Here is a 14,158-nt window from a genome sequence, read left to right as displayed (position 1 = left end):
AGCGGTTTCAGAGCTTATTTTTTGCGGGAGGAATTGTAGTTTCTATTGGTAGCATTCAAAGTACCATATAATTTACTGCGAAACTGAAAAAAAAAATTTGCGGGTGGAAATTGGAAAAAAGTGTGATTCCTTGATCTTTTTTGGGTTCTATTTTTACAGCTTTCACCGTGTGGTAAAAAAGACAACTTAACTTTATTCTGTGGCTCAATTTGATTACGGTGATACCAAATTTATATAGTTTTTTTTATATTTTACTACTTTTAAAGAAAAAAAACTTTTAGTAACTTTTAGTTTTGTGTCGCCACATTCTGAGAGCCATAACTTTTGTATTTTTTCATCGATTGAGTGTTGTGACGACTCGTTTTTTATCAGTACCATGTTTTGATACATACAACTTTTTGATCACGTTTTATGAAAAAAAAAAATTAAGAGCTAAGTTGTAATGGCACGTCCGAGTGCGCAGAGGGGTTAAGACCTCCTCCACCTGCAGTTTGAAGTGTTTTTTCATGCCATTTTTTATATGCATTTTTGTTGGCATTTCTAATTGTGTCTTTTTGTACAAGCATTTTTATAGATGTTTTCGCAGTTATATTGAAAAACCTATGGAGAAAAAATGCTATATCTTCAGTATACCACGTTTTGATAAAACCGCTTACTGACCCCAAAAACAACACTAAAAGCCATACAACGCTGTGCATGTACATATTGTCATATTTTGCTATAGACTCTTCAAAACATCTGACTGCAGCGTTTTAGCCCCCCCGAAAGATGCAGAAAAAACTGCCCCAAAAAAACGCCGCAAAATACGTCACTAAACGCTGGGTGCGAAAGCGCCCTAACTGTTGGCTTGAAGTACTAGGCTATACATTTAAAATTTTACAGATTTTATATTGACAAGGGTGTAGAGCTTGGTAGAAAAATAGTTTATGCATTTTTTTATAACCACATGAATGCACATGAGCGGCATAGAAATACCACCCCTGATGTGTTGTATTTATAGTCCTTCCCCATTTACGTGAACTGATAACTGGGTCCTGTCAGTGAAACCACTCATGTATTCCCAGTACTGTCCAATATACAAGATCGTCTCATGAACGTGTTGAGTTGAATACATGTCTGATGAATTCAGAGCCTCCAGGTAGTGACAAGGGCAAAGTCACAAGTCAAGACGTGACATCTGAGTTCTGAAAAATGACTATGCATGAGATTCAGGTACGATGACTAAAGCGCAATTTATTATACACAAGTGTCTGACTTATGTAGCCTGCAGGACTGTCTCAAAATCATATGGAAGGACGGAGGGAATGTCAGACGAGGGGGATTTTATCAAGTTATTTTTCAGGACAATGAATATTATACGTCTGTAAAAAGTGCGCAGCAGAACTTTTGACTCTTGTAGATCCACTTTTTATTGTGCTTGTTGACAGGCGGAGATAAATGAACTGTGTGTGTTGCTTTATGCAGGCCCTGTGTTGAATGCCATCTGTTTTCAGAGGAGCAGCAAACTGGGGTATGTGCAGAGACATGTGACCTGGTGGATTCCTCTATCAGCAAAGAAGAAGGATCCAGGAATCCAGAAAGTAAGCCTATAATTGTATGTGAGAGTATGAGAACAGTTCCCTGAAATTGGTAAACTGGAAACTGTCCCGTTTTTGTGTAAAATGCTTATTACTGCTTTATAATTATATAACGGGAAAATTATTTCATATTATATAAAGAAAATCAGTTTAGAAAAAAATCTTCAGTAGCTACCTGGAAACGGCCAACAAACAGTGTTTTAGTAATGTAGGAGTATTTGTTCTTAGAACTCTGCATTGTGCCATTCGTCTATTGTTCATCCTGCAAATGTATTAATACAACTGGGTGTGTCCATTCCCCTTGTCACTCCACAATCTGATGCTGTCAGCACTGGTTGGACAGTGTCAGACTGTGTGAGGGATACGCCCCTTGACAAGGGGATGGTAACACCCAGTTGTCAATTAAGTCATACATTTCCAGGCAGAACAACAGAGTTCCACAGAAAGATGCTCTAGCATTGATATTATAAGGAAAATAAAAGTATTTACTAAAACAGACATGTCAGGAGAGCAGACCAATCCTCTTTAATTAGAATCTTGAAAAATTTACTTTATATGGAGAATATAGCAGAAAAGAGGGAAAAAAATAAATAAATAAAATATATATATATATATATATATATATATATATATATATATATATATATATATATATATATATATATATATACACGAAACAAGAGCAAATGAACACAGCATTCCACAAATCCAGGAAATCAGGCCATGTGCTCGTCACCAGGGGATGAATCAATTCCCCAACTTTTTAAATATAAAACAGCATAGGACGTAGTAACGGCACCAGGACTTCAAGGCAGATGAAAAACAGGGTGGATTTATTCACCTCAAACACAGCAAAGTTTCGGTTCAACAGAAAGGTTGCGAAAGGTTCCTGTTGAACCGAAACGTTGCTGTGTTTGAGGTCAATAAATCCACCCTGTTTTTCATCTGCCTCAAAGTTCTGGTGCTATTACTACGTCCTATGCTGTTTTATATATATATATATATATATATATATATATATATATATATATATATATATATATATATTTCGCTATCTATCTCCCCTGCGTTGCTGTCATGCAGTGAACAGATAACCCTACCATACAGTGCCTAATTATAGGCGCCATACAGTATAAGCCCAAATAACAGTGCCACATGTTGGCCATGTACAGTTTCTTATATAACAAAGCTATACAGTGCTGCCACCACCACCATATTTAATAATATACTGCACAGTATCTAAGTAGCACTGTCCCACAATGTCCGAGCACTAAGACCTCCACCGATCGCTAAAACGAAGCGCAGAAGCGCTCGGGTGAGCGCTGAGCCGCTTGGTTTCTGATTGGCTTTTCTCGGAAAGCCTAGCAATTGGTGTATTGGCTCAATACGATATGAGCCTGTACACCAACTACTCGGCTTTCCAAGAAAAGCCGTTTAGTTTCTGCCGTTTCTCATTAGCGAACGGTGGGGGTCTCAGTGCTCAGTGCTCAGACCGCCACCGATCAAAACTTCTGACATGTCACTATGACATGTCGAAAGTTTTTGAAAGTTTAGTTACCCTTTAATAAATAACCTTAATGCGGTGTAAAATGATATTCCAGTCATGTACTTGACACATAGATCCCGCATATTTTTGCATATAGTAGTTTATAGACGGAGGTGTTATTATAGGTGAGGCTCTCACATTCAGGATTCCATTGACGTCCAGCTGCCACCAAACAGGGACAAGTGCAATACAGAGCAAGAACCTAACCATAAATAACTTTTTTCTTCAAGCGAGTCAAATTACACCGAGCTGACATTCCTTGTTTTCTTAACTTAACTGATTCCAACTGTTGTGACAATGTATGCCAAGCCATGCATAGTAAGAGGCCGCCTTAGGGTATTATAATGCTTCCATATAAGAATTTATTTCTGTACTCCAGTGTCTTCAGGTAACTCTGAAGTAATGGAGAACACAATGTTTGCAAAATGAGGCCATTATTTGCCTCCGGCCCTTTACAAGGCTCATAGTAAAGGTCTCTTGAATGGAGAAGCCATTTTCTCACCGCCGAGTACATTACATGGTCAATGGTGACTGACATATGCTGGATATACTTAGACAAGAATAATTTAAGCCAGGCTAAGATTTCTCCCTCTATCCCAAGGAAAATACAAGAAAATATTGAACGTTCTCTGGCAATTTTGTCTGTGGACTTCAGTCTCAAACATTGGCGAGCTCGCCTTGACATGACAATCCATCAAGGCTGTTGTTTTGATGTCATGCATTTTATTTGTCCTGTCTCTTTCTCTTCTCTTCCCTTCAGATTTCTCAGAGGATAAATCTATTTTGTGCACCATGCAAGGTGAAAATGAATGTACTATTACATTTAGGATGGCGACGGATGAGGAAGGAAAGAAAGTCATTTATAACATACGCCAAAATGGTAGGCATTTAATATTGTCTGTCAGGGATTTTAATGTAAGGAGGGAAAATGTGACAAATGGCTTCTGCCTAACAAAATAGTTGGCAAATACAATACTGGCATTTAACGCATATATCTTGTCTCATTTGCTGCTGACGCGGAGAACAGAAATGAGTTTTATCAAGTTTACTCATTAACAAGTATAAGCAGATATACAGCATAAAAGAAAAGTCAGATAACATCACGAAAACATCAGTGTACAGGCCACCCTCTACTACACACTAAAACCAAAATAAAAAAATAATAAAAAATTCCCTTAGGACTCATTCATACGACCGTATATTACAGCTCAATTCTGTTCTAAGTGGTAAAAAGCTGGAAATATTCTATTGGATGTTAAAAGCGGATCTGTCATCATACTATGCTGCCCGGTTTAACCCCTTCAGGACTGAGCCTGTTTTGGCCTTCAGGACGAAGCCGATTTTTCAAATCTGACATGTGTCCCTTTATGTGGTGATAACTCCGGAATGCTTTTGCCTATCAAAGTGATTCTGAGATTGTTTTCTCGTGACATATTGTACTTTATGTTACGGAAAAAATTTGGTCGATAAATTCAATATTTATTTGTAAAAAACACCAAAATTTGAAGAAAATTTGCAAAAATTAGCATTTTTCTAAATTTAAATGTATCTGCTTGTAAAACAGATAGTAATACCACACAAAATAGTTACTAGTTAACATCCCCCATATTTCTACTTTAGTTTGGCATCGTTTTTTGAACATTATTTTATTTTTCTAGGACGTTACAAGACTTAGAACTTTAGCAGCGATTTCTCATATTTTGAAGAAAATTTCAAAAGCCGATTTTTACAGGGGCCAGTTCAGTTCTGAAGTGGCTTTGAGGGTCTTATTTATTAGAAAGTCCCCATAAATCACCCCATTTTGAAAACTGCACCCCTCAAAGTATTCAAAACAGCATTCAGAAAGTGTTTTAACCCTTTAGGCGTTTCACAGGAATTAAAGCAAAGTAGAGGTGAAAGTTACAAATGTCATTTTTTTTTTACAAAATTCATTTGTAATAAAAAAAATTCTATACCACAGAAGTTTTTACCCGAGAAATGGAACTTATTATTTATTGCCCAGATTCTGCAGTTTTTAGAAATATCCCACATGTGGCCCTAGTGCGCTAATTTACTGAAATACAGGCCTCAGAAGCAAAGAAGCACCTAGTGGATTTTGGGGCCTCCTTTTTTTTAGCATATATTTTAGGTATCATGTCAGGTTTGAAGAGGTCTTGTGGGGCCAAAACAATAAAAACCCCCAAAAGTGACCTCATTTTGGAAACTACACCCCTCAAGGAATTTATCTATGGGTATAGTTAGCATTTTGAACCCACAGTTTTTTTGCAAAATGTATTTGAATTAGTATGTGAAGATGAAAATCTACTTTTTTTCTGAAAAAAACGTAGAATTTTTTTATTTTTTCAAGGAATAAAAGAGAAAAAACACCCCAACATATGTAAAGCAATTTCTCCCGATTACAGCAATACCCCATATGTGGTAATAAACTGCAGTTTGGACCCACAGCAGGACTCAGAAGGAAAGGAGCACCATTTGGATTTTGAAATTCTGATTTTGCTGGAATAGTTTTCAGTGCCGTGTCGCGTTTGAATTGCACTGGAGGGAACAAAATAGTGGAAACCCCCGGAAAGTGACCCCATTTTGGAAACTACACTCATCAAGGAATTTTTCTAGGGGTAAAGTTAGCATTTTGATGCCACAGTTGTTTTGCTGAATTCATTGGAATTATTCTGTAAAGGTAAAAATCTACTTTTTTTCTGAAAAAAGGTAGCCATTTTTAATTTTTACAAGGAATAAAGGAGAAAAAGCACCCCAACATTTGTAAAACAATTTCTCCCGATTACGGAAATATGCCATATGTGGTAATAAACGGCTGTTTGGACCCACAGCAGAGCTTAGAAGGGAAGGAGCGCTATTTGTCTTTTGGAGATCAAATTTAGCTGAAATGGTTTTTGGGTGCCATGTTGCATTTGCAAAGCCCCTGAGAGGCCAAAACAGTGGAACCCCCCAAAAGTGGAAATTACACCACTTAAAGAATCTATCTAGGGATATAGTGGGCATTTAGACCCCACAAGTCTTTTGCAGGATTTATTAGAATTAGGCCGTGAAAATGAATATCAACATTTCTTCCACTAAAATGTTGTATTTTTTCAATTTCACAAAGGATAAAGGAGAAAATGCTGCCCAACATTTGTAAAGCAATTTCTCCCGAGTACGGCAATACCCCACGTGTGGTCATAAATGGTTTTTCATTAGAAAGTAATTAACCCTTTCTGGACTGATCCATTTTTTTCTTTTCCTTTTTAGTTTTTTCCTCCCCGCGTTCCAAGAGCCACAACTTTTTTATTTTTCAGTCAATAGAGCGGTGTGAGGGCTTATTTATTGAGGGACGAGCGGTCGTTTTTATTGGTACCATTTTTTGGTACATACAACTTTTTGAGCACTTTTTATTACATTTTTAGGTAGAGCTAAGGTGACCAAAAAACAGTGATTTTGCCGTTTTAAATGCTTTATTTTTCACGTGAGACGCTCCATGCATCACCCCCCCCCCACACTACGACATGCTATGTTGTGGTGCGCGCAGGGGTTAATGTGCAGCGGATGGTGCAGAGTAAAAATTACAATTTTCCACTCATATGCCATTTTAGTGCACTACATGTTATGCCCAGTTTGTGCCACTGAAGACGAATACCTCATAAAATATTAAGGGGGTTCTCCTGGGTATGGCGATGCCATATCTATGGGCGTAAACTGGTGTTTGGGCACGCTGCAGGGCTCAGAAGGGAGGGAGCAGCATTTGGCTTTTGGGGCGCAGATGTAGCTTGGTAGTAGTTCTGTTTGGGGTTTTACTGGTGTCTCAATATATAATGTGGGGGCATATGTAATCTGTGCGGGGTACATCAGGGTACATGTTATCTGTGCGGAGTACATCAGGGTACATGTCATCTGTGCGGGGTACATCAGGGTATAATAAGAGGGTATAATAATGCAGTAAATAAATAATAATCCGCAGATATGTGGCCGGTGTCGCACTGATAAAAGGCGCCCGATCTTATCCGCTTTTGGAACACTGCACATTTTGCATCGCCATATTCTGAGAGCCAGAACGGTTTTATTTTTTTTCCACCGGAGCTGTGTGAGGGTTTATTCTTTGCGGGACAATCTGTAGTTTTCATTGGTACCATTTTGGGGTACTAGAAATTTTTTTGATCACGTTTTATTCAATTTTTTGGCAAGCAAGGTGACCAAAAACCATCAATTCTGAAACTGTTTTTTATGGCGTTCACCCTGGGCTATAAATTACCATTATATTTTATACTGCGGGTCGATACGATTACAGCGATACCATACGTATATAACTTTTTGATGTTTTGCAGCGTTTGTGCAATAAAAATCACTTATTTATAAAATAAATTCTTTTTTGTGTCACCGTATTCTGAGAGCGACAACTTTTTTTATTTTTCAGTCAAAAATGCGGTGTAAGGGCTTGTTTTTTGCGGGACGGGTTGTAGTTTGTATTGGTACCATTTTGGCGTACATGCGACTTTTTGATCACTTTTTATTGTCGATTTTGGGAGGGGTGGTAACCAAAAAATTGTGATTCGGGCACTGTTTTTCGTTTATTTTTTTCGCGGTGTTCACCGTGCGGGAAAAATAATATTACAGTTTTATAGTCGGGATCGTTACGAACGCGGTGATACCAAATATGTGTACTTTTTTTATCGTGTTAATTTTTTTCCTATAATAAAAGACTTATTATAGGAAAAAAAGCATTCTTTGTTTATATCACTTCTAACTTTTATTTTTACACTTTTTCAAAACATTTTTATTATCTTTTTTTTACTTTTTTTACTTGTCCCACTAGGGGACACTTAGACTTGCAGCTCTGATCGCTGCTGGAACACATTACACTACACACGTAGTGTAATGTGTTGTAACTGTCATTGTGACGTAACTGTCACACTGACATGAAGCAGAGGAGGAACGGCCGGAGGCTGATCCTCCGAGGCTTCCGTACATGGCAACCCGGAGGTCATTGTCTGGCCTCTGGTTGCCGTGAGAAGGATCGCCAGCCCCCGCAAATACATGTGGGGGGCTGCCGATCCGCTGTAAACCTCTTCAATGTGGGGATCGCAATCGACCACCGCATCGAAGGGGTTAATTGCCGATTTCAGCGGCGACAGGCCGCTGATCGGCAACAGGGAGAGCAGGGCTGACACCCTGCACAGTTAACCGCCGCTGCGGTGTAGCGCCGCGCGGCGGTTAACTGTCAAAGCACTGACGTTAATGAACGTCAAGGTGCGCGAAGTTACTGCACACATTGACGTTTATTAACGTCAAGGTGCGGGAAGGGGTTAAAGGGGTTGTCCAGGATTACAAAAACATGGCTGATTTCTTTTAAAAGCAATTCCTCACCTGTCCACAGGCCGTGTGTTGTATTGTAGCACCGCCCCATTCACTTCAATGGAAGTGAGCTGCAATACCAGACCAAACCCATGGACAGGTGTGGTGCGGATGTTTGGAAGAAAGCAGCCATGTTTTTCTCATCCTAGGCAACCCCTTTAAAGGCTGTGTGCACCTTTGAAAAACCTTTGGGTTATTTTGTGTTTGTTTTTCAATAAAATTGTCCATCAGTGTGATTGGCGCAACTTCCTAAATACATTTTATTACAAATTATTTTTACTTTTTGAGATACAGCTGCTTTGTATCCTTTATACAGAGCAGCTGTATCTTGCGCTGACTCCTGTATCCGTCAGGTCAGCGGCACTGATGGGTTCAGTGTCAGCGGGTTCTGCGTGTCTCTGACACACATGATCGAGCTGCAATCGAGCACATCTAAGTTCATAACTTAGATGTGATCGATAACAGATGGATTCTGTGTGTCAGAGACACGCAGAACCCGCTTTCACTAAACCCGTCAGTCCCGCGGAGAATATGGCGCCATCTTATAAAGTTACAGTACTAGTTATACTTCATAAACCACAATTTTTTACATCAATGTTTAGAACCCCAATAATTGGGTTTTCTTGAATTGTAAATTGATGGTCTATCTTTAGGATAGGCCATCAATGTGTGATCGCTGGGCGTTCCATCCCCAGGACCCCCCACACACCGTCCAGCTCCACCAAAGTGCAGCAGTGCCCTCTGTGGCTGTGGCTGGTACTGCAGCTCAGCCCATTCAAGTGAAGTAGGCTGAACTGCAGAACCAGATACAGCCAAGTTATCTTGCCGATTATACACCGATCATACATCGATGGTGTTTCCTAAGGATAGGGCATCAATGTAACATCCCCAAATGTGCCTTTAATGTCGGTCGGTCTATAAGACAGTTGCCCATAATGACTATCAGTTGGACCACTGCACAGTATTAGCTAATGCAGAGCAGTAGACATTATCTACAGTAACAGTCTCAGCACCTATATTTTGCTCAGACCTATCGTTCAGTAGCATAACAATATGTGAACCTTCATAGTCGTGATCATACTCATTTCAGGGATATTACCCCCACAAAAGAGTCAGTTGTCAAATTTAACACTAACCATCATCCATTAAAGAAGTATCTGGATTTTCTAACTCCAAGATATGTCCTTTGAATCTATTTTAGTCTTTTGATAATGTGGCCAGTCATCATCATCATCAGCAAGACCACCCACAGTGTTAATACTAATATCGCATAACAGTCCTCCCGCACATGTCCATATCATACAGCCATAGGACAACATTCCCATCTCATATGATACCATAATTCCCACTGCTGACTTTTACTCCGTCCATTAATACATTTGATGTTAAGCGGGCACCTAGCTGTAGCGGCATTTGTCTCGGGAAGCACTTTGAAATGTATTTCTGTAAATCTCAGTCCTTCCCTTGTATTGTTTGACACAAAATCCCATGAGAAATCATAAGTCTGTTCATTTGTGAGCATTCACCAGCTGTCTTTTAAAGCGAAGGTGTCATATGGCGCATTGATCAATTCCTACAGCTCCGAAATGAGACCCTTTGAGCTTATGGAATGTTGTGCAAGCATTTCGATATCTCTGTAGAATGACGAGAGCCATCAAACAGATATTTTTCTTAACATTGCTTTCAAGAGTTTCTTATTATCGTCAACGTGTCTTATTTTTAGCAGGACATTAACCTGAAAAATGAAGGGCACGTCCCGTCACATCATTGGGGTTATATTCAATGCTATGATGAATGATTGGAGCATTTAAAACAATAGCTAGATAGCTGAAATGTAGTCCTATCATGCATCCAATATGGAGTTTGTAGAATTTCATGATGTCATTATATTCTTATTATTTGTTTGGTCTATTAATATAACATATATGAACATAAGAAATGAACTTACAATATGTGTCATGTGTCTTGTACCAAAGAAAGTTATGACTAAATAACCATTTCTCTCTTAAATGTGGCTGTGTTAGTGTCTAGTGACATCTAGTGGTGAATTTATGAAAAACCCTTAAAAAACGAGCTAAGGGCATCCCATGTCTATATGCCCTATTAGGAAGAAGAGAATGAGTTCCCCTCTGGATTAGTGTGTGTCTTGCTCTGGCAAGCTCACCTCGACCTGTACACTAGTTCACGTAAATTGACCTTGTGTAATATCATATTCCTCTGCGAGGAAATGTTCAAGTGCCAGCCTCTTCCCTAGCAGTCGATCCCCCTGGGGACTACATTTGGCCTTTGCTGGATAACCCCTTTTAAATTTCAATGCATGCCCCTTTAAGAATTTAAAAAAGTGATTAAAGGCAGGGACTTATCCAGGGAGTGCCAACCCCCCTCGATCAGACCGCCGCTAAATCAATCCCCCCCAGATCAGACACATATATAAAAAGCCTTTAGACATCGCTCCTTCATCTTCTCTTGTCCGTGGTGTCTGGACATTGTATGCTGAGCATCTCAGACCACCTCCTGTAGGCCCCCTACTCCTACTGGTCTGGTCGCTGTATTAACCCCTGTGACCGTCACACCACTGATTAAAGGAATACCTTGGGCAAATGTGATACACTGTGTTATGCCTAGTGCAGGGCTTGAGGGGGAGGAGCATGACACAGATCTCTCTTTGGTGTTATTTGAATCTCTGTGTCATGTACCGCCCCCTCAGGCCCTACACTAGGCATAAAACATTCTATCATGATTACAGATCATGAATCCATGGCATTTCTTGTAAATGGAAAATAGGGGAAGGTGCACACAGCACCCAGAATTTTTATTTTTAGTTGCCCAGTGACCCCATAACAGGGCCAATCGTGTTTCCTCAAAGAGGTTTTCCTTTTTTAATTTATTTTTAGAAAAAACACCAAAGCCTGGGATGGGGATTGCATGGGACTACTGCTAATAAGATGCGTCACTCCTTCTCTGGTTATGTGAGACAGACTGGTTGCTAGAAATAAACTGCCTAGCAACCAATGTATCAGCGGGGTGTCAGCTAGCGAGTCCTAGAAGTAACAGGAATTCTGAAGTGTGGGGCTGGGCTGCAGGTGCCAGATTTAGACTTTTATCCTGTGTGGATCTTCCTCCCGGACTAGATCAACGCTTCAGATCAGATTGTGCGTTGTGGTTTTTGTTATAAAGTAGAACGACAGACACTGAAGGTAGGGAAACCTATATCAAGAATCAAATTGCTCAAATCCCCACCCCCTGTATCATTACTGATGCTGATTTACACCATGACATTACCCACATAGTGGACAGAACTTATTTACCCCTTAGGCAAGTTCTCCTTCCCCTGTTAGGTCCTGTTACATAACGTTTGTGATGTGCGTTTAGCGTGTACATTTGGAAAACTCCCCATGTACACGCTAAACGTGTTCATAGGGCTCTATTAGCTAGACGGAGACCAAAATAATCTTTTGGCCTCCATTTGTCTGGTATACATCAGTGTATATATTTTATTTTTTTTGAAGGATGGAATAGTGTAGTAAAAGTTTCCATCCAGCGGGATCCTACAAAAAAAAGTATATCATCCGGTATAAGTTTTTGTTTATCATGGGAGCCTATGGGTGATGTATGCCACTGAATGGAAGACGTCACAGGTACACATTTACCATATACGTTATGAGCTTTCCAATAGCCTTCCATGACGGATACGTTAATCGGATACCATTATAGTCTATGGGTAACGGATCTGTTAAATGGATGCCTAATAGTGGCATCTGTCGCCCATAGACTATAGTGCTATACGTTTATTGTATATGTCATGAGCCCTAGTTCATGATATATCTGTTTAATGGATACCATAAAGTCTATGGTGATGGATGTCACTGTAAGTCGTCAGCCACAGACTGCGTTTAATGTAGATGTCGGGGATATTTCCCAGCGTATACATTAAACATAGGACAAAAAGTGATATGAACAGGGCCTTACATTGTGGTACTCGTGGAGAGGGGAAGACGTTTAGACCACCCATCAGGGCAAGTAAAGGAACCAACCTAATCCTGGACGGCTCCTTAGGCCCATAACAGCTACATCTATGGTGATATCCATAAAACATGGTATCTGACATTTCATATTTACAAGTTCAGTTTAAGGGTGAGGAGGCAAATTCTGTTATATCTGCCTGTATTATGTATTAAGATAGAGTCAGACCACGAGTGATATCACCCGGCTCCGGTGAATCAGCATGCAACCTTTGTAATAAACTCTCTGCAATTAACGTTCCCATGAATAAAAGACAATGTGATATTCTTGCAGCCGGAGCTACACTTATGGGTGAGCTGGAAACCCCAGAGAGATTATCACTGGGATTCCCCTATTCACACCAGCAGTACTAACCCAATTATTGCTGCAAATGAGCGTGCCAAGTGCTGATCAATGGTTGAGTCACAAAGTCACTGAGTAACGACACATAGACAGAGGTTGGGTTGAGGTTTCCGTGCTTTTCAGCATAAAGAAAGATGACGATGGAGGAAAAAGATAGAGATGGGGAATTCTAAAGGAAGGTTGATGTACATGGCGGTGGGCGGGGGGGGGGGGTTATTAAGAAAAATCATAACCTATTATATCAAATAGGATGAAGTATGCATGACAAATCTATAAGTTATGCAACGTAACTAGGCAGATTTCTCACTCAGGACCTTAGGAAAGCTGTGTAACAACCTCTAATTACTGACATCGGTTGACACCAAACAATATATTATGTGTTCTATAATGATGACTTATATTAAACAATTTAATTTTGTGTCTTTCTTTTTAGATTGTCCATCCCCACCAAACATCCCAATGATTCTTGTGGGAGTCTCAATCGCTATTGCACTGATTGGTATAGTTTTGCTGTGTATATGGAAATTACTGGTGTCATATCATGATCGTAAAGAAGTTGCGAAATTTGAAGCAGAAAGAGCAAAAGCCCATTGGCCGGTATGTATACAAATATAATAATCCTTAGTATATGCTGGGTAGAACTATATAGCAGAACATTAGTTACAATGTCATCAACAGGTTCCCCATATATCGTGTCAGAGATGGGCCACCATAAAATAATAGCCCCCAGTAACATACACTGTATAGTGAAAGCTCCCCAAATATAGACAGCCACATGCCTCCATATATACAGTGATATGCAGTTAAAGCCCCATATACAAATACAGAGACAAACACATGCACCCATGTAGAGTTATAGCCCTCTTCCCCACATATACAGTAACACAGTGTCAAGGTCTGTAGCAGATTCAGAGTTCAGTGGCAGAAATTATCAGGCAGGACGGTGATAACAGCAAAATTGCTCAAGTAAAAGTACGGGTTCGGCACACCGATAAGCGGTAACAGTTTGTAGCATGAGACAGGGAGATGTGGTCAGGAAACAGTCCAAGTTATGTACTACATAGATAAGCAGCAATTGTTTATAGCCTGAGACGAGGTCAGGAATCAATCCAAGTTTGGTGCGCAAATAAGCAGCAAGTTTGTAGAGAGGTAACAAGGAACTAGACTACAGGCAGGAAGCTCAATAGTCTGGTAAGGAGGAAGTGTAAAGTCCAGGCTTATATAGGGAGCCAAAAGATTGAGACTAATTAAGCAATTAATGCAAGGAATATCAAGAGGCAACAATCAAGACAATCTAGCCAACAGATCACTGTCTTTAGGTGTAGTG

General features: G+C 39.8%; 1 protein-coding gene across 2 annotated transcripts in view; it reads left to right on the top strand.

Moving 5' to 3' along the window:
• The window catches only part of ITGB6 (integrin subunit beta 6), a 49,871-nt gene that overhangs the window by 34,531 nt on the left and 1,182 nt on the right, over positions 1-14,158 (top strand). The window contains exons 9-11 of one of the 2 annotated variants that reach the window (XM_075829354.1): positions 1,465-1,560; positions 3,882-4,003; positions 13,265-13,428. In XM_075829354.1, the coding sequence (XP_075685469.1) occupies positions 1,465-1,560; positions 3,882-4,003; positions 13,265-13,428 (382 nt within the window). The remainder of the gene's footprint in view (positions 1-1,464; positions 1,561-3,881; positions 4,004-13,264; positions 13,429-14,158) is intronic. The other variant, XM_075829355.1, reaches the window with a different exon arrangement.

The sequence above is a fragment of the Rhinoderma darwinii genome, chromosome 6 (genome assembly GCF_050947455.1).
Source record: "Rhinoderma darwinii isolate aRhiDar2 chromosome 6, aRhiDar2.hap1, whole genome shotgun sequence".
Taxonomy (NCBI): domain Eukaryota; kingdom Metazoa; phylum Chordata; class Amphibia; order Anura; family Rhinodermatidae; genus Rhinoderma; species Rhinoderma darwinii.
Note: the sequence above shows the minus strand (reverse complement) of the source record. Positions and strands in the feature narration are given on the sequence as shown.